A 26,288-nucleotide genomic window follows, 5' to 3' on the forward strand; every position below is an offset into this window, starting at 1 on the left:
TAGATTCACAACCTCCGAGTGTGTTGCTTTAAAGCGTTTTTTTTTTACATGTTATGTCCGCTGCATTAGGCAGCCTATTCAGAATGAATGGGCACACAACACACCGAATTGAGACAAAAAAGGCAAAAGTCAATGATAAAGTCAATATTAGGTCAATGAAAATGACCTAATATGACCATGTTGCCAAATAAGGTCTATGATGTCCTTGATGATGTCTTTGGTGCCTCTCTGCACATGCAGCTGCAGAGCAGAGAATGCCCTTGCAGTTATTTGGGCAGCAGTGGGCTGGAGTGACAGCTTCCTTATGGGTTTGGTCTGAACCCAAGCTTGGGCAAAGCCCATGCTCATCCTTATTTACAAGCTGTGTAAGTAGAAGTCAGTAGCCAGGACGACTGGTTGGTGAGTTTATGATCAATCTACATAAAAAGGAGGATAATACTACTTCTGTAGTTTATTATATCATTTTGCATTTTTCACTACCATCCTCCTCCATCATTATGTGCGGCAATAGGTCAAGAGGATGCATTCACTCATCAGGGTCGATAAAATTCCCACACATGGCTCTGACCACATGGTTTCCTACCGCTGACAGAAAGTGCATACAAAGCTCTGCTTGTCATGTTATCCTAGCAGAATGTCAGAAAATGAAATATTTTAATTTCAAAGTGGTGGAAAAGGTTGCCCAATCTTCCTGTCTTTGCTGTACTGATAAATGACATCAATCAATAATGGAGTTATTTTCGGAGTCGGCTTATCTGTGACAGCAACTCTCCAGATGAAGGGTAGCTGTTACGGTATACCTAGTTACATTCTTTTCAATGTTACCTCTATTGAAATAAATTCTAAAGGACCATTTGGGTTCTGGTGGGGGCTTATTTAAAGGGGTGTTCCACTAATTTTTAATGTTTATTAAAAGTCAGCAGCTACAAAAATTGTAGCTGCTGGCTTTTAATAAACATACACTCACCTGCTACATGTTCCAGCGACGCGCCGGCCGGATCTTTGCTCCTCTCCCCCCCTCTCCGGCCGGCGTCTTCATTCTAAGTGTGGGCACCCGGTCGTGACAGCTTTCGGCTTCACGGCTGGGCACCCACTGCGCATTCGCGAGCGGCGCTGCGCCATCCGATTGGACAGGCCATCGCCCGGGACCTGTCAGGTGTCCCAGGCGATCGCCTACAGGGAGGGGCTGCCAAAAGGCGATTAGATTATTTGCCTTTGCAGCCCCTCGGCGGGAGGAGGAAGTGGGACAGGAAGTCCCACTCCTCCTGAAGCCCCCACTCCCCCCCAAAAAAATTACATGCCAAATGTGGCATGTAAGGGGGCGAGGAGTGGATTAAGCAGAAGTTCCATTTTTGGGTGGAACTCCGCTTTAAAGTAAACCTGTACTGTCTCTATTGAAGGCAAGGTAACAGGTTTAGTATGTGTGTGTGTGTATATGTGTGTGTATATATATATATATATATATATGTATATATATATATATATATATATATATATATATATATATATATATATATATATATATATATATATATATATATATATATATATCCCCTTCCGGCAGACCGTACGCAAATTTGCAGCCTCGGCTTTAAGGGGTCATACCGGGATGATGCACGCAGCTGCATGTATCTTCCCTGCATTATTAGAGCGGGCGGTCGGCTCTTCAAGGATAACAACCGGTGCGGCTAAAAGCCGTTCGGCTGTTATCCCGAAGGAGCGAGAGGGGAAGTTTTGGCGATCGAAATACTTTAAAAGTGAAAAGGAGGGATTTGAGGCCTTTTAGACCCCCGATCACTCCATAAAGTGTACCTGTCACCTCCTATTACTGTCACAAGGGATGTTTACATTCCTTGTGACAGCAATAAAAGTGATACATTTTTTTCAAAGTGACAATGTAAAAAACATTTAAATAAATAAGAAAAAAAAAATGTAAATGGTTTTCAAATTACACATGTGAGGTATCGTTGTAATCGTCAGAGTGAGCGCAATAATTCTAGCACTAGACCTCCTCTGTAACTCTAACCTGGTAACCGTAAAAAAATAAAAATAAAATTTAAGCGCCACCTATGGAGATTTTTAGGTACCATAGTTTGTTGCCATTTCACGAGTGTGCGCAATTTCAAAGCATGACATGTTAGATATCTATTTACGTGGCGTTACATCATCTTTCACATTATACAAAAATATGGGGATAACTTTGCTGTTTTTTTTTTTTTATTATTATTCATGAAAGTGTATTTTTTCCCCAAAAAATGTGTTTGAAAGATTGGTGCGCAAATACAGTGTGACATAAAATATTGCAATGATCGCCATTTTGTTCTCTAGGGTCTATGCCAAAAATAGATATATAATGTTTGGGGGTTCTAAGTAATTTTCTAGCAAAAAATACAGATTTTAACCTGTAAGTAACAAATACAGTATCTCACAAAAGTGAGAACACCCCTCACATTTTTGTAAATATTTTATTATATCTTTTAATGTGAGAACGCTGAAGAAATGACACTTTGCTACAAAGTAAAGTAGTGAGTGTACAGCTTGATTAACAGTGTAAATATGTCTTCTGTTCTCTCTTTTTGCAAACCCAAAAGTGCTCTGTGAATCCTGTGTCATGGGTGCAAAGATTTTATATAGATAGTATACAACAGAAACTTGGGGGAAAAAACTAAAATAAAACCATTATAATTTCAACTCAAGCCTCGTACACACGACCGGCGGAACGAAACTCGACGGGCGAAACACATCGTTTTCCTCGTCGAGTTCTTTGTTAGGCTGTCGAGGAACTCGACAAGGCAAGTTTCTCCATTCCCGTCGAGGAAATGGAGAACTTGCTCTCCTTTTGGCTCGTCGAGTTTCTCGACAGTTTCCTCGACAAAAATGTACACACAACCGGTTTCCTCTGCAAAAAAATATCTCCCAGCAAGTTTCTTGCTGGTTTTTGCCGAGAAACTCGGTCGTGTGTACGAGGCTTCAGGAAGCAATAGAGCAGGAAGAATTGTCATTTTTTCTTGCCTGTGAAAGTACAGATGGAACCACAAAGTGAAATCTGGAGAATTTCACTGCAGTTTATATCTATGCTCAAAGTTAAGCTTTTTGTTGACATAAGACGGTGACCAGATGTGGATGGACCATAGTATATGAATAGTTTAGTATATTATAGTATATGAATACCATCGTATATGAATACTTGTATGTCCCAACTGTATAGAGATTCCCACCAGAATAATTGGCTTTGAGGCAGTCATGACAGGACTGGAGTATGGTGTCATTAATCTAATAGATTCTTGAAGAGGAACTTCACTCTACCCCTATTTTTGTGTTCCTCCTCTTACCATATGACTAAGTTCTACAAAAATACAAACTTGTGTGCCTAGTGATCCAGCTGTGTTTTGTAGGGGATCCCCTGCTCTGCCGCTACACATCTAGACTCACACGGTCATCTTCTTCAGATCTCTTGCACAGCCTCCTGGGATGAGTGACTTGGAGCTGTGGAAAGCAAATTCCCCATTCTTGCCTAGGCAGTGGTGTATTTAGGTTTTGTGCTGCCCTAGGCCTGACTAAACTTGTGCACCCCCTAATTTAAATATGACCCACCCTTTCTGTCAAGGCCACACCCCTTGCTGTTTAATACCTGCCCTAAAATTTTAGAGTGAGGACACTAGTTCTGAGGGCCTGGGCAATGAATTCCCTTAATTTGCATAGATTTCCTCTCACTTCCTGTTTGGCTATGGGGCAGGAAGTGAAGGGAAATCTCTGCAATGCGACAGGGATGGTAAAAAATAAACTCACAGGGGCTATAACCCACCCTTTCATCCTTTCAGCAAGGTCTAGGCAAGAAACCAGAAGTGTTCCCCCAGAAAGGTGTTTAAAAAAATATTCAATTATGTTAGGGAGACGGGGGGGGGGGTGTAAGAGAGCAATGAGAGAAAGTGGGTGGTTGGAGTAAAGATCTACTTTAATAATACAACATTTATTAACAATTGGGGAAAAAGCAGAGAGTTATACCTTATATGGCAGAGAGTCACACCTTATGGCAAAGAGTAACACCTAATGGTAGAGAATGACCCCTTATGGTTATTAACCGTAAACCAGTTTTCTCCATTGACTTCAATGGGGGGACCACTGCTCGGGGTAGGCCCAAAAACACCCAACTTTGCAAGACCCTATCTCCCGAACCGTAACCGGTATCGACTCACTTTCAGTTTGGGGACCTATGGCCGAGGATCATGTAACAGAAACTGCAGGCCTATCCAGAAGCCATCTGAATCTGGCTGCAGGAAAAATTTAAAACTTGCATTAGAAGTAATTTGCCATGTTGTCTGGATAGCATTAAAAGTTCACAATACCTGGAGTTGCTTATTAGTGGATGAAATCAGGTAATGGATACATACTGTGTGCCGACCAGCTGATCTGTTTCAATAACTTGACATAATAAGGTCCACTTCTGAAAAGATCAGGAGGCCATCGGAGGTTACCTCCTCCCTTCCATCCTCAGGATACAGACTTGTAGGCAGATTCAGGTATAGTTATGCCAGCGTATCAGTAGATACGCCATCGTAACTCTGAATCCGCGGCGTCCTACATTTAAGCGTATGCTCAATTTGAGATACGCTTAAATGTTGCTTAGATACGAGCGGCGTAAGTCTTCCTATGCCGTCGTATCTTAGCTGTCTATTTACGCTTGCCGCTAGGGGCGTGTACGCCGATTTACGCCTAGAATATGTAAATCAGCGAGATACGCCTATTCACGAACGTACGCTCGCCCGTTGCAGTAAAGATACACCGTTTACGTAAGCCATTTTCAGGCGTAAAGATAAACCACCAAAAAGATGGCGCAGCCAATGTTAAGTATAGACGTCGGAACCGCCGTCGAATTTCATGTCGTTTGCATCGTTTGTGTAAGTCGATTCAGAATAGGGCTGGGCGTAGGTTACGTTCACGTCGTAAGCATTGACTATTTGCGACGTGATTTGGAGCATGCGCACTGGGATACGTCCACGGACGGCGCATTCGCCGTTCGTTCAAAACGTCATTTACGTGGGGTCATGCTTTATTTACATAAAACACGCCCACCTCTTCACAATTTGAATTAGGCGCGATTACGCCGCCACATTTATGCTACGCCGCCGTAACTTAGGACGCAAGTGCTTTGTGAATACAGCACTTGCCTCTCTAACTTGCGGCGGCGTAACGTAAATTACATACGCTACGCCCGCACAACTTTAAGCCGCCGTACGTGAATCTGCCCATTTGTCTTCTGGAATCTCACATTTCGCACAGATGTGCTACACTCAACTATCCTATGGCTTCATGTACTTTGTAAATTCGTAGGACCTATGTACATAGCTTGTCTTTCTATGTGTGTCATTCCAGTGCATTACTCTTGGCCATCCAATAAAAACATTAGAAGGGTAATGTTTAGCGTCAATCCTCGAATTCCAGAATGTAAATGTTTATAAAGAGCTGAGCGTGTCCCCTCCAGGTGGAACGTATCTGACACATTAGTGTAAAGAATGCATAGCTCAGGCTGACATTGTAATACTTACATAAATATGTCTGCTTCATTCTCCCGCTATAATATCTTCATAATGGAAGCTTCAGTAGGCATTTATTATGCAGCAGTACAAAAGCCGACCGTGAAAATGTGAAAATGAACATGATTGGAGATATTCATCTTTTTCAGTGAATATTACCAGTAAATAGGCTGCTCTCAAAATCCTAGGTCTGCTAAAATGAAATTACACTGGAAATGACCCTTAGAATAAATTGAACTCTTGTCCCTCTCTGTAATGGTTTATGCTGTCATATCAAGATTCCCTTTCTTGGTCACATGGTATGTCCAGATAAACTGTATGTTGGGGGGATTATTAGACACCATGTTTTATCAAACCCATACATTTTTTTTTATTATTATACTGTTTGAATTCATTTTTTTATGTTACTTTCACATTTGTAGATGCTTTCTGTGCAATATTACCATGATTGTATTGCATATATACTGTATATTTGTGAAGTGGCTATCTGTACATTTTGCAGGGGGGGGGGGTTAGTAGCACTGCTTCTGACCACCAATGCAAGGGGATTTATTAGCACTTACCACTGAACATCAATGCAGGGGGTCCATCAATGCAGGGCGGTTTAATAGCACTGCCAGTGACCACCAATGCATGGGGTTTAAAGGGGTTGTAAAGGTTTGTGTTTTTTCACCTTAATGCACTCTATGGGGCAGATTCACGTACCTGCGCGCAATAATACGACGGGCGCAGCGTATCTAAGATACACTACGCCGCCATAACTTTTTTTACGAATCCTCAAAGAATTCGCGGCGTAAGTTACGGCAGCGTAGTGTATCTTTGGCGGCGTAATGGCGCGCCATTCAAATCTCTGTGATGGGGGCGTGTTTTATGTAAATACATCGTGACCCAACATAAACAACGTTTTTCTTTTAACTGCTCCTGCGCCGTCCATGGGGTTATCCCAGTCCGCATGCTCGAAATTAACCCGGAACAAGCCAATGCTTCCGACGATGACATCATTCTACGCAAATCCCTATTCGCGAACGACTTACGCAAACAACGTAAAAATTTAAAATTTCTACGCGGGAACGACGGCCATACTCAACATTGAGTACGCTTCATAACAGCAGCTTTAACTATACGCCGGAAAAAGCCGAACGCAAACGACTTAAAAAAATGCACTGGCCGGACGTACGTTCGTGGATCGCCGTAACTAGCTAATTTGCATAATCAACGTGGAATTCGACGGAAACGCCACCTAGCGGCCGCCGAAAAATTGCAGCTTAGATCCGATGGCGTACTAAGACGTACGCCTGTCGGATCTAGCCGAGATGCCGTTGTATCTTGTTTTGAAGATACAAAACAAAGATACAACGCGCAAAATTTGAAATTACGCGGCGTATCAAGAGATACGCTGGCGTAATACTTTTGTGGATCTGCCCCTCTGCATTAAGGTGAAAAAACATCTGGCAATCACCGGCCCCCCCGTTTACTTACCTGAGCCAGTCTGAGCATTGATTGGATAGATTGATAGCAGCGCAGCCATTAGCTCTCGCTGCTGTCAATCAAATCCAATGACGTGGCCGCCAATGGACGGGGCCGAGTAATACACTCGGCAGCTATGGACGCAGAGTGTATGACACAGGAGTGTGCCCGCAAGGTAACCCCCTCGGGGGAGAGCTTCCCAGAGGGGGTTATCGATTGCGGGGAGGAGCCGCCAGAGCCACCGTGGGACCCCAGAACAGGAGGATCGGGGCCACTCTGTGCAAAACAACCTGCACAGTGGATGTAAGTATGATATGTTTGTTATTTAAAAAAAATAAAACCTGAACTTTTACAACCACTTTAACAACTTAAGGACCTGCTCATGTACATATATGTCCTGTTTTTAAAGATGGATATCTCGGTAACGGCAGCAGCTGCTGCCACAACCGAGATATCCATCTTTTCTTTGAGCGGTCCTGTAAACGATAACGGTGGTCTCCACGGCGGATTCACCCAAGTCACTTCCTCCCATGCTTTTTAAAGCGATATTTTCTTGTTGTCAGGTACCCGATATTGACAAGTAACTGCTCCCACTTGCGTTCCGGTCGCCTTCTGGGACATATGACAGGACCAGTCACAGAACGCAGCGCCGCTCACACATGCGGCGATGACACCTAGCTGTGAAGCCGCAAGCTGAGGGAGGACACAGCGTCGGGGGAGTGCACTGCAGGATCGTGTGACAGGTGAGTGGCTGTTTATTTAAAGACAGCCGCTACACTTTTACCAAACAAAAATATGACTGGAACTCGGCTTTTAGAGTTAGGCCTCGTACACACGACCGAGAAACTCGACGGGCGAAACACATCGGTTTGCTCGTCGAGTTCCTTGTGAAGCCGTCGAAACTCGACAAGCCAATTTTCTCCATTGCCGTCAAGGAAATAGAGAACATGCTTTCTTTTTGGCTCGTCGAGTTTCTCGACAGTTTCCTCGATGAAAATGTACACACGATCGGTTTCCTCGGCAAAAAAATATCTCCCAGCAAGGTTCTTGCTGGTTTTTGCAGAGAAACTCGGTCGTGTGTACGAGGCCTTAGAATTGCTACACTGCAAAGCATCATTGCAATATGACTTAAACCAGTTACTCACTGCTATTATTTTTCCAGCGGGCTGAACAAAAAAAAAATTTACAGTACAATTCTCCCATTGGCTGAGAGCACTGACCAGGAGATGGTCGGCATACCCTTTCCAGTCATGCCCCTTCGACAGAAACCAGCCGAATGGCTTCTATTGGACTGGCTGCAGTGCACACAGGCTGAATGTCGGCCAGTTTCTATTGAACTTTAAATTGTTACTAAACCCAGGACCCTGCATTTACTATATCTGGTCTCCCACAGTACACAGAACATTAAAATGCAATTATTTTAGTAAATATAAACTGCTAAATACCTTTTCTTAATAGCAGTAGGAAGAGTTTTCATTCTCCCCTGCTTGTCCTATGAGGATACATGACCCCTGACCCTCTGTCTGGACCGTGCTGATTGGCCCTGTGCTGACCACATGCACCCTCCTCCAAAAAAATGTATTCTTGTAATACACACTAAACTGATCATGTGCAGATTGTCCTCTGCCCTCTGTTCTATCAGGAGATATAGTTGGGATTCTGGAAGAAGGGGAGGATCAGAGGAGACAGGATCAAGCAGCCACTGGATCCCTGCTTTGAGCCACATGAAAAGATAGTGTGAACCCAACCTTAAGCCCTCGTTCACATTGAACGCAACGTCATCTGAACTTGCACGATTTCAAAGTCACATTTCAGTCCGACTTCGAGGGGGGGGCCTTGAAATACATCTGTGCTGGCAATAGGCTGCAATTTGACATACAATTTGACCTGTTAAATCGCGCCAATGTGAGCTGCCCCCCCCCCACATTTTTTGCACTGCCCGGGGGGTGACTAAAGGGAACCTTTTATGAAAAAAACATGGAGGCTGCTATTGCTGTTATTTAAATTTTGTAAAAGTGCCTGACTGTTGTATTAGGCATTTTGTTAGCTGAGCCACTGACCCATAACTGTTCTGATTTTTTCTGACTTTCCTGATGCGCGTGTTCCAGGCAAATTTTTCAAATGATTAATACCAGGGGGTCAGAGGAACATAAACTAGCATTTCAAAATGGAAGGCATTCAATGGCAACCCTCATATTTCTCCTAGGAAAGGCCTACTGTAAGGTTTATGATAGCGCCTCTATCCTAACATGCATCCCTACAGTTGAGTGGAATAGGACCTACCTATTTGTAGAATATGTTATATGTTGCGTCACATCAATAAAGCATAATATAAGTCAGACATACTGTACATGCTTGTTGGCTCACAGGTGTCCCCAATGTCCATCTTGGAACTCAAGTTTTCAGTGTTCCTTATTTCTGTGTTGCCATCTTGGAGCTTAAAGGGTTTGTAAAGGAATTTTTTTGTAATCTTAATAGCTTCCTTTACCTTAATGCAGTGCTGTTTTCATGTCCTCATTGTTCGTTTTTGCTCTCAAGTTGCTGTAATTCTTCTCTGATCTCCATACTTCCTGGTTGTCTGTTTCCTGATGACCACAGTACTGGGAGATTTCTCTCTGTGGTCACTAATCAAGGAGGTGTGATTACTGTGTGTCTAAAACCCCTCAGCACCAATCAGTTTCATTTTCCAAACCATCACTGCCCTGTATTGGCTCTGTGGCTCTGTACATCACAGAAGCAGGAAACAACATGCAAAAACCAAACTAGAAACTGTAGGTACATTATATGATTGATTTTTATCTATTTTTAATCATTTTTAAAAGGAATTAGTTAACTATTATGTCTCTATACCCTGTAAACAGTCATTTCAGCAAAAAAAAATGTTTTCCTTTACAACTCCTTTAAGCTGGTTGTTATTACTGACTTTCACAGCTGGCTCCCCAGGTGACATGATCTTGGCACATGGAGATCTAGCTAGCCATCTAAGAAAGTGCAAAATCTCACAACACCATAGGCATGCACACAGGGTATGCCAGGGGTGCCTAGGCACACGGTAATCACCCCATGTGGTGCAGATTACCCCTGTTTAGACCCCTGATATTTCACCAAAGCCTCCCAACAGGTCTCCTAAAAAAAAAACATTGTAAACATATGATAAAATTATAAAATTATAAAAATTAAATGAAAAATATTGACGCTGTCCATTGCCCTACTGACAACGTTGTTATTTACTGTATACACATGCATATGTGTTTGAGCCTTGGGGTGCACACACTAATGCAATAGGCTGTGCACACCAATGCACAACACCTTGGAGTTGCATGCCTGCAGCCTTTTAGTAATATGATGTGGAGAGTAATATGATGTGGAGACTCCAGATAATTGGTGGAGGCCAAGGAGAAAGTATGAGCGTGAAGGAGCAAAAAAGGTATTTACATAAAGGGGGGGGGGGGTGTTTTGGGGTATTAAAGGGGAGTAATGCATTAGAATAGAGTTCAAAAAAAGTTCTCTCTAAATTTTATCCACAGTATGAAACCTCCAGAATAAAGTGCACATTTGCTCTTTACTGTAAATGCCAGGAACATCTTGGACTGCAAAGACACAGGAGAATAATGGACCACTGGCTAAAATTTTCAAATGACGTTAACCTTTTCCTTCAGCATCAGCAGAGAACAACATGGATTGCTTTCTTTAGAAAACACAGACACATTAAATTTCCTCCAGTTTTCTCATTTCAGCTTTTCAGTAAATTGCATCAAAAGATAAAATTGCCAGCTGGTGCTTTCTACGCACAACAAAGGAAAGCTGCCATGAGAGAAGAACATTGAAGCTGCCATTGTGTAGACAGGAGTATCAGCATGACAGCCAGGTAACTGGCATTGAAGTCAGGCCTCGTACACACGACCGAGTTACTCGTCGGGCGAAACACATTGTTTTCCTCGTCGAGTTTCCTCGTGTTAGGCTTGTCGAGGAACTCTTGCTTTGCGTACACACAGTCAAGACAAAATCTCCTCGTTCTCAAACGCGGTGACATACAACACATACGACGGCGGGGGAAGTTCGATTCCACTGGCTAAACTCTTGGGGCTGGTTTTGCTAATCTCATGTTGCTGCGTGTTAAGTAAAAGTTTGTTAAGAGACGATTTGCACTTTTCAGTCTGTTACAGCTTGAAAAATTTGTTATCTCCATTACAAATGCTACTTTTACTCCCGTCTCATACTCTATTCTGAGCAAGCGCGGGTTTCTTAGCATACACACGCTCGAGTTTCTCGTCGGAAACCAGCCCGACCAGGAACTCGACGAGCCAATTTGAGACTCCCGTCGAGGAAATAGAGAACTTGCTCTCTCTTTAGCTCGTCGAGTTCCTCGATGAAAAATGTACACACGACCAGTTTCCTCAGCAAAAAATCTCTCCCACCAAGTTTCTTGATGGATTCTGCCGGGGAAACCGGTCGTGTGTACGAGGCCTGAGAGGAGGAGCATGTCTAGCAACTAGAATTTTCAGTAGGAGGTCAGTATAGCTAAAAACGATCTATAAATAAATGAGGCGGACAACCTTTCATTCATCCACCCTTCCTCCATTCACAGAGCACTTTTCCTTTATGGAAGCTATAGTACAGCTTCTATGAAAGGAGGAGGGGGAGAAAAGGGCAGGCATAGTTGGCACTTTTTGTTGAGTGCATATGACTGGTCCCTCAGCTCATAGTGTATTAACCCCTGCAACACAGGAAGATTACAGATGCGGTGATGGTGGGTGGGGGATCACCAGACTGAGGATTTCAACTAAAACTGCAGCTACCAGTATAAGGGGCACTTTTATTGATTGTAGGTATATATATATCCGCTGAGCTGGCGGATGACAGGGCGGTCCCCGCACACTGTTCAGGGACCGCCCTGTCTTTTCTCTGCTCTCCCCTATAGGGTGATCGGATGAACACGAACCGTCTGTCCGTGTCCACCCGATCCGCTCCGCAGACAGATGGAAAAATAGGATTTTTCTCCGTCTGCAGAATCGGAAGATTGCGGACACTGATGAGATCGGATGTCAGCGTATGTTGATCCGCTGACACCCGCTATCTCATAGAGATCAATGTATCTCCCTTTTTCATCTGTAAACGGATAGATGAAAAAGCAGACATACGGTCCGCATGTGTGAAAGGGGGAACATCAGTCTTCTGCTTTTCTTTTCATTGTCCAGTCACAGGCTAGGGGAGGGCCAAGACCCTTAAAGCGGAGGTCCGTCTAAAAAAAATTATAATAAAAGCCAGCAGCTACAAATGCTGCAGCTTCTGACTTTTAATATATGGACACTTACCTGTCCAGGGCACACACGATGTCGGCAGCTGAAGCCGATCAGTCACTCGGCTCTCGGCTGCCCCCGCCACCATCCTCGGTGAGGGAATCAGGAAGTGAAGCCTTGCGGCTTCACTTCCTGGTTCCCTACTGTGCACGTGCTGCACGTCCTCGCTGGTCCCTGCTGTCTTTTGGGACCTGTGTGTTTCCCAGAAGACTGCGGGGAGGACAGTGTAGGTGCAGGAAGTGCCGTAGGTCACTGCGGTGATCTATGCCAGGAAGTGGGAGCAAATACATGTATTACACAGGTATCTGCTCCCTCCTCCCCCCTGAAAGGTGCGAAATGTGACACCAGAGGGGGAGGGGGGATTCCAAAAAGTGGAAGTTCCATTTTAGGGTGGAACTCCACTTTAAATGTAAGTGAACTGCAGAAGAGAAAATATGCGGGTAAAGCAGCTCTAAAGGCTCATTCACACCAGTGAACTGTGCTGAGCGCATGGTTGCTGGTGTATGCCGGGAGACATAATGCCAATGTAATAATTAGTATTTCCATCGTACACGTTCCTGGATAAGCTCTAAATATTCTGCAGCAACAATCAGCTGGATACTGGTTCAAGTCACATAAAGGATATTTGCCAGCACACCCTGGATCGACATAAAGTAGCATCCAAACGGATAGTTTATTGCATGATTACAACACAAGAAGAGTGCAACGTTTCAGAGTCACGCAGTACCCCTTTGTCAAGCATGTGATGACACATAACATGCCTGACAAAGGGGTCCTGCTTGACTCCGAAACGTTGCACTCTTCTTGTGTTGTGATCATGCAGTAAACTATCCGTTTGGATGCTACTTTGTGTTGATCCAGGGTGTGCTGGCAAATATCTCATTTATAATTGCCAATGTATTCGTGATGTGCTGCTTTGCATTACAACCCGCTGTGCTGAAAGCAGTACTGCATGCAGTACTTTTTTCAGTGCGTGCCACAGCATTGCTGTGGTGTAAAATGACATCATAGGAAACCAAGCATTTTGCCTTATCTATGCATTGGGGCTGCGCTTTAAATAGCTACCATAGTCTCAATGCATCTTGTGTTAACTTTATATATTATTTAATCGTGCATTTAACTGTTTGACATGAGCTCAGCTCTTATGTCATGGGGCAGACATACAAAAGTCAGTTAGTGGAGTAAAACAAGATTACTTTGATAAAAGTAAAAGACGAAATCTGCTTGCTGACACGTGGACTAGCAACTTCACTTATGAATCTACTTCAGCCTTTTCACGTCTATTTTAGTTCAAATCATAACCAATCAAAACCAATTATCCTGAACAATAGTTCTGTAGCTTACTAATATTTCTATGTAGGTGTACTTAATTCCTGTATTGCTTTATGCTATCTTTTTTATTTCTGATACATAATATATAAAAAAAGTCTAGTACAGAAGAAAATAGGTCAATAGGCAGCCAAAATGAATCTTACTCTGGAGGATTAAACCACCAATCTGGTTGCTACAGGCAACTACTGCATCATTTTCATTCTCCTGTTTCCCCCGTTTCAGCCATTGGCACTCTTTAGAAAGAGGTTGAACACCCAGCTGAATAGGTGCCTGTATTGCATCTGTCAGCTTCCGTTTGTCTTTGATGTTAAAAAAAAAGCTACTTGGATATCCCAGATCAACCATAAGGGAAAAGGAGCACAGCACTGACCCTGTGGCAGTGTAAGTTTTTCTACACACAAAAGTACAAGTTGCTGCATTGCAGTGCAGGGTGACATCCCACCCCTCCGTAAGCTGTGCCGCTCCACTTTGGATCCAGTATAATTCCTATTTTACATGTAATGTGTGAATACATAGATCTGCATGACAGCCTCTCATGCTGCATGCGTCTCTTCCCATCTGTCCCACTTAGCTATTTTAACCCACTGTGTGGTTGCTTTGTGCCGTTGAATAAATTTTCCTATGTTCTGCCTACATCTACTTTGATGCCTTTCCAATTCCCCGGTCCCCTGCGCTCTCCTCACACATCTTTGACCCTCTCGGTGCATCGACTGCAAATATTTTCCTCCTCTCTCTGTTTCCCAAGCTTCCCTTACCGTTGTCAGCCAGATCTGGAGCTGTCATCATCGCTCGGAAAAAAAAAAAAATCTGTTTTTTAGAAAAAACAAGCTTTAGAAAAAGCACTTGATTGGCTTAGCACAGACCCCTGCAGTTCTGGGATTTCATATATGGAATTCCTTTCTTTTTTCTTATAGAATTGTTAATAATTGGATCTCATAAGGTTAATGATGAGCTGCAGCTTGGAAAGCGCTTTCGGAATACATGCTTCTCCCTGAAGACTAGGCTGGAGAGGCATCTGAGAGAAAACTCCGAAAGTGGCTCTTTGCTGATAATGCAGAACAATGAAAGGGAACCTCTGACGACTGGCCAGTCTGTGTAAGATGCAGCGTGTTCCTGCTGCAGCTGGCGACTCACCTTCGCTGCAATCGTTTGTCCTTTTGCTGCGTTGGCCCCTGTAGGATTTTGGTACATTTTATGTTGTTTTTGCTCAAGAAGCCAAGCTCAGCAGATTTCTTTTATTCACCTAGCATTGTTTCAAAGCTTCCCTGCTATTTGGGGATTCTGATTTCAGTTGAACAAGTGCAAGTGCAGCACAAGGCTCAGAGTCCCTATATATAGAAGTGTCCCTAAAACTGGAGAAGCCCTTGAGCTATCTCAGGGTTTGCTACATTTTTTGCCCTCCAAACTAAGAAAGGTAAGTGAGGAGTAAAGGAGAATCCATTCTTCCCACGGAAGAACAGATGTCCCACCAGTGGTCTGGTGTTCTGACCTGTGCCCGAGGAGATGACTGAAGATCATGTGGCTAGCTCTGCAGGGGGAATTAATCTTTGACTTGTTTTAGGAGTGATTATTATGTCAAAGAACCTACTACAGATGAAAAAGAGCATTGTCCTTTAAAAATAACCACATCACGGAAAATCCTGTTATACTCAAAGACTGACCACACTGAGGACTTTTCCCAGCTGGATATCTAGATTAAGTGCTTGGTCGTGGAATCCAAACTAAACACAAGTTGGGACCACATGACATCTTGACCTCTGCTCTCCATCTTGTTCTAATCTTTCTGACCCATCACTTTCTTTTTTTTTTTTGTACCACTTTGGAATTCCACTCTTGTCTTTCCAAACTAACATCTCTGTCTGTATGCTCTCCCTTTGAGTATTCGTTAACTTCTTCCATCTGTTTTTAAGAAGAACATGTCAACACATCGCTCAATCTGGATGTTCTCTCACTTCCAAGAAGACTGATAATGTTGTTCTCCTAAGTCGGGATAAAAAATGTGTTCCTTGCATTAGAAGTATATCAGAATCAAATATCAATATCTTTGGTGTCATGAACAAGGCTTTGACCTAGTTTTAATAGTATCACCTTTGTGTAGTAGCTTTGGATAATGGTACGGTTTTGTTTTTATCCAATTTACATCTCTATTTGTTGGTGGCCTCATCTTTGGATGTGAGCTTGCAGAACCAATCTATTAAATGTTTTTGATATGTACCTAAGGAAACTATTTTGCCATTAAAATAGTTTTGTGGCAATTTCCAAGGATATCTTATGAGATGTTTCCTAAAAGTGCTTGCCTACAATACTGAGATAAAATTTATTGACTTGGCCTCGTCCTTTTAATGGTTGCTGTACAGGAAAGTGTTCAGTTAATGCCATGTATTTTCTACCTTGCTCTGGGCACATATTAAGAGTTATACCTTTCGGCTCAGAAGCTCAGTAAAGAGCTAGGATATCTTCTATATGACTTCCTGGTGGCATTAATCTGAACATCCCCTACCGGGAAAAACAATCCAGTCCATTTTAAATGGATATTAATAGACTACTTTATCAGTATTTGAGTATATGGGTTAAAATCAGTGCTTAATATTTCCGACTTTGTTCGTGCTTTACAGAAATTTGGCAGCACCTTGCTGATTATGGATTATAGATTATTATTATGTAGCCATTTTAGCCATATACATGCTGTGCGATTTCCAAAGATTTTTACACATGTAACAAAGTCACACTGAGTCAGGACACAAAGGTGGTAAAGACCAGCCTGCTTGTTATTAAAGGTCATCAATGATTTATGGATTGTTAACAAATGTTAAATTCATCTGCTATTTGAATTCAGATTTTCTTTCTTTATTAATACCTAGGGCTTTCATAATTACTCTAAAATTGTACCACTTATAATGGCAATTGCTCCTTTCAGCCCTATTTACCTAAAGATACAGTGTATGTGCATGAAATGTATAAATCCCTTTTGATTTATTAGCATTTTTTTTTAATTTACAAAAACAAATTTTCAAGAGTGCCTGGTCATTTCTGCCATTTAAGTTGAAGATTTTAGTTGGGGTAGACAGTTTAATGTAGAATTCTTCAGCCTATCTAACCTAGAACACAATAGGTCTCTGGGGCTTATCTGCTCCAATTATCAACCCTACAAAGGCTGAACATTAGACTCCAACAAGGTTTTTTTTAACATATTTGCTATATGCTATGTGGTTTTTAAAATCACTACAGGTCAAGCCTTATTTTCTTTCTCAATTCTTGAATGGTTATCCAGTTATGACAATTGATAATAAAGTACTAATGGTACTGGCTGAAAAAATCCTTGTGACATTTGCAATGACATTTTACAAGGGCTGTTTTCAAATTAAGAGATTATAGGTAATCTGAGAATTTTATTGCTGTAAGGATCATCTATTATTATTACCTGTTCCTATGTATTGGCAGTTATCCTAAACATTGTATATTTGATTTATGGCTTGTCAGAAGAAATGCCATTCTTATGACCTCCGGTAATTAAGACCCCAGCTGTAAAAGTTATGGTTGGTACACAGTGATGATACATAGCAACATGTGGTCTCTGCTGGGGCTAGGCCATTTAGATGTTCAGCATGGTAATACCATGATGCTGTGAACCCCTTAAAGTCTTTGTGGTAGCTTATTTGAATTAATACCTCCACTTTGCTATTTTACAAATATTTTGTATTCCTGCGTATGCTTTTATTTGAAACTTGTCAGAAGCAACATAAAAGGAAGCCCAAGGGTATGTGGAGACCGAATATGTAATTAGCGTGGGCTTCCTACTGCCAAGCGGGGGTTGCTGCAAAACTAGTGAAGGAGATCAAAGCCAGTAATGATTTGAATTTGATCGTACTAAATACAATGATGTTAGTTTTCATCTCCTTACTGTAACCTAAATATATCCTATTTTCAAATATGTATAATTTATTTTCTTCTTCTGCTTGAAGCATAAAGCTTGGTGCAACAGGAAAGACTTGATAATTTAGCGTTCAAGCTCTTACTTTGTGTTCTCTGAAAATTTAGTTCTGTTGTATTACTATATTTAAAACTTGGGAGCATATAGCCTTGTAGAGTTTGGAAGCCATTCCGATTGCCAGCGCTCATTTTTCCAGGACAAATCTGTTCTTCTACTAACATTACCTGTCTAAAAAGGAGTTTGTTGCCTACTATAATTTCTTTGGAACATTGGTGTCCCCAACGCCTTGGATTAGTCCAGACATGCTTTGAAAAATAAATTTTTCTGTAGAACTATAGTTATTGTAAAGATCCATACTAATCCATACTAATGTGAATAACAAATTAATGGAGTGAACCCTTTTGAAGTGCAAGACAGTACAATCTAGGCACCAATATATATTAACTTTGAAGACCCTAAGAAGCAAATGCTTATATTCACAACAGTAGACTTTTTAGCACATTTGGTACCTGCAACTTGTTTTTTTTTTTATTACATTATGATCAAAGCTATTGTATAACCAACAAGTCAAGCTTGCTGACAACTGGATTATTAGAGCACATATAGGGGTACTAAAGACTTTAGTATACTAGACAGAACTCGTACAGAATGCATACTTCTAGTAGTGACGACCCCAGCTACAGTCAAAGCTCCCCACCTCGGGGGCGTAAGTCACGATGGAAAGGAGTATACCGAGGACGTTGGGGGGTTGCGGACAGCTGTTCATTCAGCGGGGTGCAACATAATCCTGAAGAGCCACAAACAGTTGAAGCCAAAAAGGAGAACAGAGTTATTGTCCTATATCTGGATCTCTCTTTTCTTTTACTTCTAGAACTCAAGAAGATGAGTATGACACGCGGCTGCCTACTGTGCATCAAAATTACCATGTTCATCTTCAACCTAATCTTCTGGGTGAGTACACAACTCTTTTGGGGGTAAACTGATATGTTTTAAATATTAACTTTGAGCTGTTTTTGTAAGGCTTAATTTTTTGATACGTTTGACTTTTATAGATTTGTGTTGGTTTGCCACGCCATATCTTTTGTTTCAAAAAAAAATTCCGGAAAGAGTAGACACAATTTTAGGATTTTCCTTAACCCCCCTGGCGGTATTCCCGAGTCTGGCTCGGGGTTGTATTTCATTACCAAAAGCGGTAACCCCAAGCGAGACCCGGGATCGCCTCGCAGAGTCCACAGGCATGGTTTACTTACCTTGTCCCTGGATCCTGCGATGCCGCCGCGCTGTGTGATCGAGCGGTGTCTCCTCGCTCAATTCACAGTGTCCCTGTGTGTCGCCGAGCTCCGTTCCCTGCGCCGTTACGACGCACGGGGACGGAGAACGGCGCCAAATTCAAAAAAGTAAATAAACACAATACATACAGTATACTGTAATCTTACAGATTACAGTACTGTATGTAAAACATACACACCCCCTTTGTCCCTAGTGGTCTGTCCAGTGTCCTGCATGTAGTTTTGTATAATAAAAACTGTTCTTTCTGCCTGCAAACTTTAGATTGTCCATAGCAACCAAAAACTGTCCCTTTATGTCAAAAGTGGTTTTAGAGCAGCTAGAAAACAGCGATAAAAAATTATAATCACTTGCAGAATTGAGCGATAGCGATTTGTGGGAAAATTCGTCATAAAAAAAATAAAAGCAATGACAGCGACAATTCTGCAGCTGAGCACATTTCTGTGATTTTGAGTTGATTACATTATTGAATAATTTTTATTATAATTATATTATTATTTGTTATAATTATTTATAATTATTTATTATGTTATAATTTATGATTTTGTTTTTCAAACTTTTTCATACCCGAGATGTCTACTAGACTCTTGTTCGGACAGATTTAAGCAAGTTATTCCTAAGAATTACAGGCCTACAATGTAGAACGCCAAATTTCCTTGTAAAATAATGGTACCGCTTTCAGCACCTAAAATCTGAAATAATCATACCGCCAGGGAGGTTAAAGTGGAACTCTCACAGTTAACACTATTTCTAATTCATATGCTAGCATTCTGAAATAGATAGTAGTATCGGTGCCGATACCAGCCATTTGCAGGAGTACCTGTACTCGTGCAAATGCTCCGATGCTTGACCCGAAACCTGGGCAGTCAGGGGGGAGTTACAAGCACTGATCTCCCTGTATAGATTTCAATAACGCAGCTGAAAGCCGCATGGGGGAGAGGGGAATCTATACAGGGAGATCGGTGCTTATAACTTCCCCCCACCACCACCCTAATTGTCCCCTGTGTCCTTCTCTGTGTCCCCCTCTCTGTGTGCCTCCGGTCCCCCTCTCTGTGTTCCTCTGGTCCCCCTCCAGTACCCCTCTGTGTCCTCCTTGCTCCTCCGGTCCCCCTCTGTGTCCTCCGTGCTCCTCCAGTCCCCCTCTGTATACTCCGTGCTCCTCCGGTCCCCCTCTGTGTCCTCTATGCTCCTCCGGTCCCCCTTCATGTCCTTTGTGCTCCTCCAGTCCCCCTCTGTCCTCCTCCGGCCCCCCCTGTCCTGGATGTGTCAGGATGGAGAGCAGAGGAAGGCGCTGGTAAATCTGTCATTTACTGGCTTCTTCCTTTTCTGAATACACAGTCAGTCATCACTGACTCTGTCCTTTCATAATGAGCATCGTAAACTGTGTTTACAATGTCTCTGTTTTTGAATGGGGAGGAGCCTCTGTCTCCTGTCCATTCATCTACAGTGCAGCTGAGGCTGCAAAGAAAGGGACTGGGGAATCGGTGTCCCCAGTCACTTTCCCTGTCTCAAAGGGGATATGTTATGGGTCTGTTTAGACCCCAGATGTCTCACCAAAGCCCCCCCCCCCCCCAACAGGGATGATAAAAAATAATAATACTAATAATAAATAAAATAAAAAAATGTAATAAATATTTTAAAGATAAAATTTGTAAAAAAAAATAAAATGAAAGAATAACACTGACAACCCCCCCCCCCCAAAAAAAATAATAAAAATAATATATAAAGCATTGTAAACAAAAATAACAAAAAAAATATTTAAAAAAAATTGTAAAACTAAATAAAATAAAAAAACTACTGACACAGTCCACTGTCTCATGACATAAAAAAAAAAGTATCGGTGATTACTTGGACAAAAAGTGGTTTCCAAACCTAGTGATATGATATCATACAGCCCAAGAGTCTTCAGAAGTAGAGGGGGAGATTTTTTAGCTAAGCACACCCTCCTGTCTGCATGCCTGAGCTAAGGATAGATGGATTACAGGAAGTAAATGCTACGTGAATCATCAGCCCTTGCTCAAAATGGCCACGGTCAGAAATGCTAGGGGTTTTTTTTTTTCGAAGTGATTTCTCAGCAAAATAAAGCACGGAGACATGGGTTATGCAGCAAAAGGGTGCATTTTCATTTTTATAATTGGTGGGTAGCAACATTTTATAATATAATCGATGTTAAACCCCAAACTAAAAATGTAATATGTAGCAGCTTATTAATCATTAGATGTGGTGGCTGCGTTCGTTTTTTTATTTTTTTTTAAGGATTTTTTCCTCTTTTTTTTTTTACCTGGTGATCTGGTCAGTTACACATGCAACTTTGGACAGCAGCATTAGTAATCTGGGGGGAAGGTAATGTTAGGCCCCTTTCCCACATGCGGACCGTTACTTTCATTAGTTCAGTCACGTTTTTTCATCAGTTTACATCAAATTTTCACCAGTTTTTACTTCAGTTTTTATCAGTTTCTCATCAGTTTTTTTTTAAACATCCACTACCAATGCAAAAACGGTCCGTTTGTCCGTTTATGTCCATTTTTCATCCGTTCGTGTTTGGCTGAAGCCATTTATTATCATAATCACAACAGAAACTACCCAAATGACCCTGATTTAAACGTTTACATACCCCAGTTCCTAATACCGTGTATTGTCCCCTTTAACAACAATGACAGCTTGACGTCTTTTGTGGTATTTGTGGATGAGGCTCTTTATCTTCTCAGATGGTAAAGCTGCCCATTCCTCTTGGCAAAAAGCCTCCAGTTCCTGTAAATTATTGGGCTGTCTTGCATGAACAGCACATTTGAGATCTCCCCAAAGTGGCTCAATGATATTGAGGTCAGGAGACGGCCCTCCAGAACCTTCACTTTATTCTGCTGTAGCCAATGACTGGTCGACTTGGCCTTGTGTTCTGGATCATTGTCATGTTGGAATGTCCAAGTACGTCCCATGCGCAGCTTCCTGGCTGATAAATGCAAATGTTCCTCCAGTATTTTTTGATAACATATTGCATTCATCTTGCCAACAGTTTTTGACCAAATTTCCTGTGTCTTTGTAACTCACACATCCCCAAAACATCAGAGATCCACCTCCGTGTTTCACAGTAGGAATGGTGTATCTTTCATCAATAGCCTTGTTGACTCCTCTCCAAATGTATGGTTGTGGCCAAAAAGCAAAATTTTGGTCTCATCACTCCAAATGACTTTGTGCCGGAAGATTTGAGGCTTGTCTCTGTGCCGTTTGGCGTATTGTAAGCGGGATACTTTGTGGCATTTGCATAGTAATGGCTTTCTTCCTGGCGACTCGACCATGCAGCCAAAATTTCTTCAAGTGCCTCCTAACCACATGTTTTCAGAGAGTCCTGTATTTCACCTGAAGTTATTTGTGGGATTTTCTTTGGATCCCGAACAATTTTTGTGGCAGTTGTGGCTGAAATTTTGGTTGTTTGGTTTCGATTTTCCACTTGTTGATTAGAGTTTGAACAATGCTGATTGACATACTCAATTCCTTGGATATCTTTTTATATCCCTTTCCTATTTTATACAGTTCAACTACCTTTTCCCGCAGATCCCTTGACAATTCTTTTGCTTTCCCCATGACTCAGAATCCAGAAACGTCAGTGCCGCACTGGATGAAAAATGCAAGGGTCTGTCAGGAGTCCAGAAACTCATTGACCTTTTATACACACACACTAATTGCAAGCAAACAGATCACAGGTGAGGATGGTTACCTTTAATAGCCATTCAAACCCCTTTGTGTCAACTTGTGTGCGTTATCAGGCCAAAATAACCAGGTTATGTAAACTTTTGATCAGGGTCATTTGGGTAGTTTCTGTTGCCATTATGATTAAAAAAGAGTAAACACAGTTGATTGATAATAAATGGCTTTAGCCAAACACTAACTATGAGTGTAAGAAAAGTTTTTGTGTTCATAGTCTCTGAGAAATGAGAATTCATATTCTCTGAGAAATGGCCAAGAAATCATAAATTCTGCCAGGGTATGCAAACTTATGAGCACAACTGTGTATGTGCTTACCGAAAATATACTATATTTTACTTTTAGAGTGTACTGGGGCTTAGAAACAGGTTTACATAAAATCTCTACAAATTATATATTTTGGGCCAGATTCACAGAAGAAATACGCCAGAGTATCTACTGATACTCCGGCGTATTTTAAAATTTGCCGCGTCGTATCTTAATTTGTGATTCACAAACAAGATACGATGGCATTTGGCTAAGATCCGTCAGGCTTATGGCTTCGTACGCCTTCGGATCTTGCGCTGCAATACTTCGGCCGCCGCTGGGTGGAGTTTGCGTCGTTTTCCAGCGTCGGGTATGCAAATTAGCTTTTACGGCGATCCACAAAGCTACTCGCGTGCGTTACATCGTTTTTTCCCGTCGTTTTTTTGGCGTAAGTACGTTACGCACGTCGCCATTCACAAACACGTCGGGACGCCGTAATTTCGCGCAAAGCACGTCGGGAAATTTACTAACAAAGCATGCGCAGAACGTTCGACGCGGGAGCGCGCCTAATTTAAATGGTACACGCCCCATTTGAATTAGGCGGGCTTGCGCCGGACGTCTTTACGTTACTCCGCCGCAAGTTTATACTCAAGTGCTTTGTGAATCAAGCACTTACGAGGAAAACTTGCGGCGGTGTAACGTAAAGACGATACGTTACGCCGCCGCCGCATTTGTACCTGAATCTGGCCCTTTTTTTTTAAAACTTACATTGGGCCAACTTACAAGTTATCACTACTGAAGGGCTGATGGGGACACAGAAAATCACTCTCATAGTCTCTGCTACATACATTCGGCCTGAACACAGGGGGTCTCTTGCTCCCATACCTCTGCCATTCAGAAGACATTTTTTTTTTTTTACCACCTTGCCCAATCAGAAAACACCTTGGGCCTGATTCACGTAGGAGAGCGTATCTTTGTGCGGGTGTAGCGTATCCTATTTACACTACGCCTCCGCAACTTAGACAGGCAAGTGCAGTATTCACAAAGCACTGCGTAAATCGGCCGGCGTAAGCCCGCCTAATTCAAATGTGGAAGAGGTGGGCGTGTTATTAAAATGAGCCGTGACCCCATGCAAATGAAGCGCCGATCGTACGGTGCATACGCGCGCATGCTCATTATCACGTCGAATTTACTCCCTAAGATACGCCGGCTCAATGCCTGTGACGTGAACGTAACCTAGGCACAGCCCCATTCACGTACGACTTGCGTAAACGACGCAAGATGATACGCTTGTGCCGACGTCCACTTTGCAGGGGTGACTTTACGCCAGACGTAAGCCTAACGTAAATGGCGTAGCGGGCGCAAGTACGTTCGTGAATCGGCGTATCTACCTAATTTTACATATTCGACACGTAAATCTACGGAAGCGCTCCTTGTGGCCAGCGTAAATATGCACCCAAGATACGACGGCGTAGGAGACTTACGCCGCTCGTATCTTGGCCAAATTCATGCGTAACTGATTCTTAGAATCAGGCGCATAGATACGACGGCTCGCATTCGGACTTACGACCGCGTACGTGGAGATACGCCGTTGTAAGTCCTTTGAGAATCTGGCCCCTTGTATTTATTTAAATTAAAACAAGACATTTGCTGAATGATGGAGATGCTGAGCGAGCGACCCCTAGTTAACAGATGGCAAATCGCTCCAGCAGCACCTGACACAGGACAGCAATTCCTGTAAGTAGCAAAGGCTACTACATTGAATTTCAGCATCCCCATTAATAATTACATGTAAGCAAGCTGAGCCAGTGCAAGTTTAAAAATGTTTTCCTCCTGGAGTTCAGCTTTACCTGTCCCTTCCCCTGAGCACATGCTAGTCTTCCCTTTGCTCCCCCTCTGCTCTGTTCAGTCTGTGGGAAATAAGGAAAGTCCTGTGGAAGCTACGAATCACCTGAGTCATAGTCTAGACAGGGCAATGGACCTCCCATGTGAGAGCACTGATTGGTCACATGGTGTGAGTTGCATGTACCTTCATACATGGAAGTACATTGAAATACCAGTGTTTTCTTCAGGTTCTATTGTTGTATGGAGCAGAAGGGCAAAGAAGGAAGTACATGCAGTTGGGGGGTAGGGGGGCTTAAAGCATATCTGTTGCTTTCCCCTGAATTAGCAAAGTACAAGTTTGCTTTAAAGCCCAAATCTGGGAAAATGATCTCTTTCAGTAACGCTAAACCTACACTGCAAGGGTTAATTGCTTGTTTAGGTGTAGGGGGCATAGAAAAGAAGACCTACTTACCCGATTCCCCTTCTCTGCACTGCCAGACTTGTCCCCACAGCATCTTCTCCCTATCTACCAGTCCAGGGCCCTGAAATAATCAAAACCAATTGGGCATGATGATGCAGAGAAACAGTCCACTGCAAGAGTGTGGGGGAGCATCATCTTAAAGGGGTTGTAAAGGTTTGTTTTTTATTTTCTAAATAGGTTCCTTTAAGCTAGTGCATTGTTGGTTCACTTACCTTTTCCTTCGATTTCCCTTCTAAATGTTTTTTTTCTTTGTCTGAATTTCTCACTTCCTGTTCCTCCTCAGTAAGCTTGCCCCCATCATCCGAGCCGTTCTGGCTGGGGGTTAGTCAGCGTGCTCGCCCCCTCCCTTGGGACTACATCCCTGTGGGGAGGAATCGAAGGAAAAGGCAAGTGAACCAACAATTCACTAGCTTAAAGGAACCTATTTAGAAAATAAAAAACGAACCTTTACAACCCCTTTAAGGGAAGGGGAGGATCCGGTAAGTTTAAATGCTTTTACACTCCTTTAGACCAGGAGTGTCCATCTCAATTTCATCTCGGGCCACATCTGCATTATGGTTGCCCTCAAAGGGCTGGTTCTATCTGTAGTCAAGAGTCTTCCACCCTCCCTTACACCACAGTGCATCCCCTTACCTTGTGCCACTTGCCGAGAAGTAGCTGGGGGCGGTGCTGGGAAGCAGAAGGTGCAGTGTCTGAAGGAGGACCAAAGGAGGGCTGGAGTCTACTCAATGCTGAGATGCTGAGACCAGGGGAGGTGGAGATGAAGGGGTGCTGCGGCTGCACAAAGAGGTGCAAGATTTGTAGGAGGAGTTCTATCCTCCTCTCTGCTGCCGACTGCGGAGACATGGTGGGGGCGGAGATGAGGAAGTTTCAGCAGCTGTAGGAGAGGTGCAAGGGTCACATAAAAAGGCCTGGAGAAAGAGGTGTGCACTGTGATGTAAGGGAGAGTGGGAGACTCAACATCTGATGGTGGGGTGGTACTTGACATCTAATGTAAGGGGAGGGGATGCGCTGGACATCTAATCTTACAGATACAACCAGCCCTTTTGTGGCAATTATAATGCTGATGTGGCCCATGATAAAATTGAGTTTGACACCCTTGATCTAGACCAGGGGTCTCCAAACTTTTCAATCAAAGGGCCACTTTATTGTCTTTCAGACTTTAGGAGGGCCGGATTGTGGCC

General features: G+C 42.7%; 1 protein-coding gene across 3 annotated transcripts in view; it reads left to right on the plus strand.

Annotated features, from left to right (window-relative positions):
* Window positions 1–26,288, plus strand: part of LOC120916511 (tetraspanin-4-like) — a 174,488-nt gene that overhangs the window by 99,583 nt on the left and 48,617 nt on the right. For 2 of the 3 annotated variants that reach the window (XM_040327524.1, XM_040327525.1), the window contains one exon: window positions 18,436–18,515. In XM_040327524.1, coding sequence (XP_040183458.1) covers window positions 18,447–18,515 — 69 coding nt within the window. In that variant the 5' untranslated portion in view covers window positions 18,436–18,446. Of the gene's footprint in view, window positions 1–14,531; window positions 18,516–26,288 lie in introns of those variants that run through there. The other variant, XM_040327523.1, reaches the window with a different exon arrangement.

Source organism: Rana temporaria, chromosome 10 (assembly GCF_905171775.1).
Source record: "Rana temporaria chromosome 10, aRanTem1.1, whole genome shotgun sequence".
NCBI classification, from domain to species: Eukaryota; Metazoa; Chordata; class Amphibia; order Anura; family Ranidae; genus Rana; species Rana temporaria.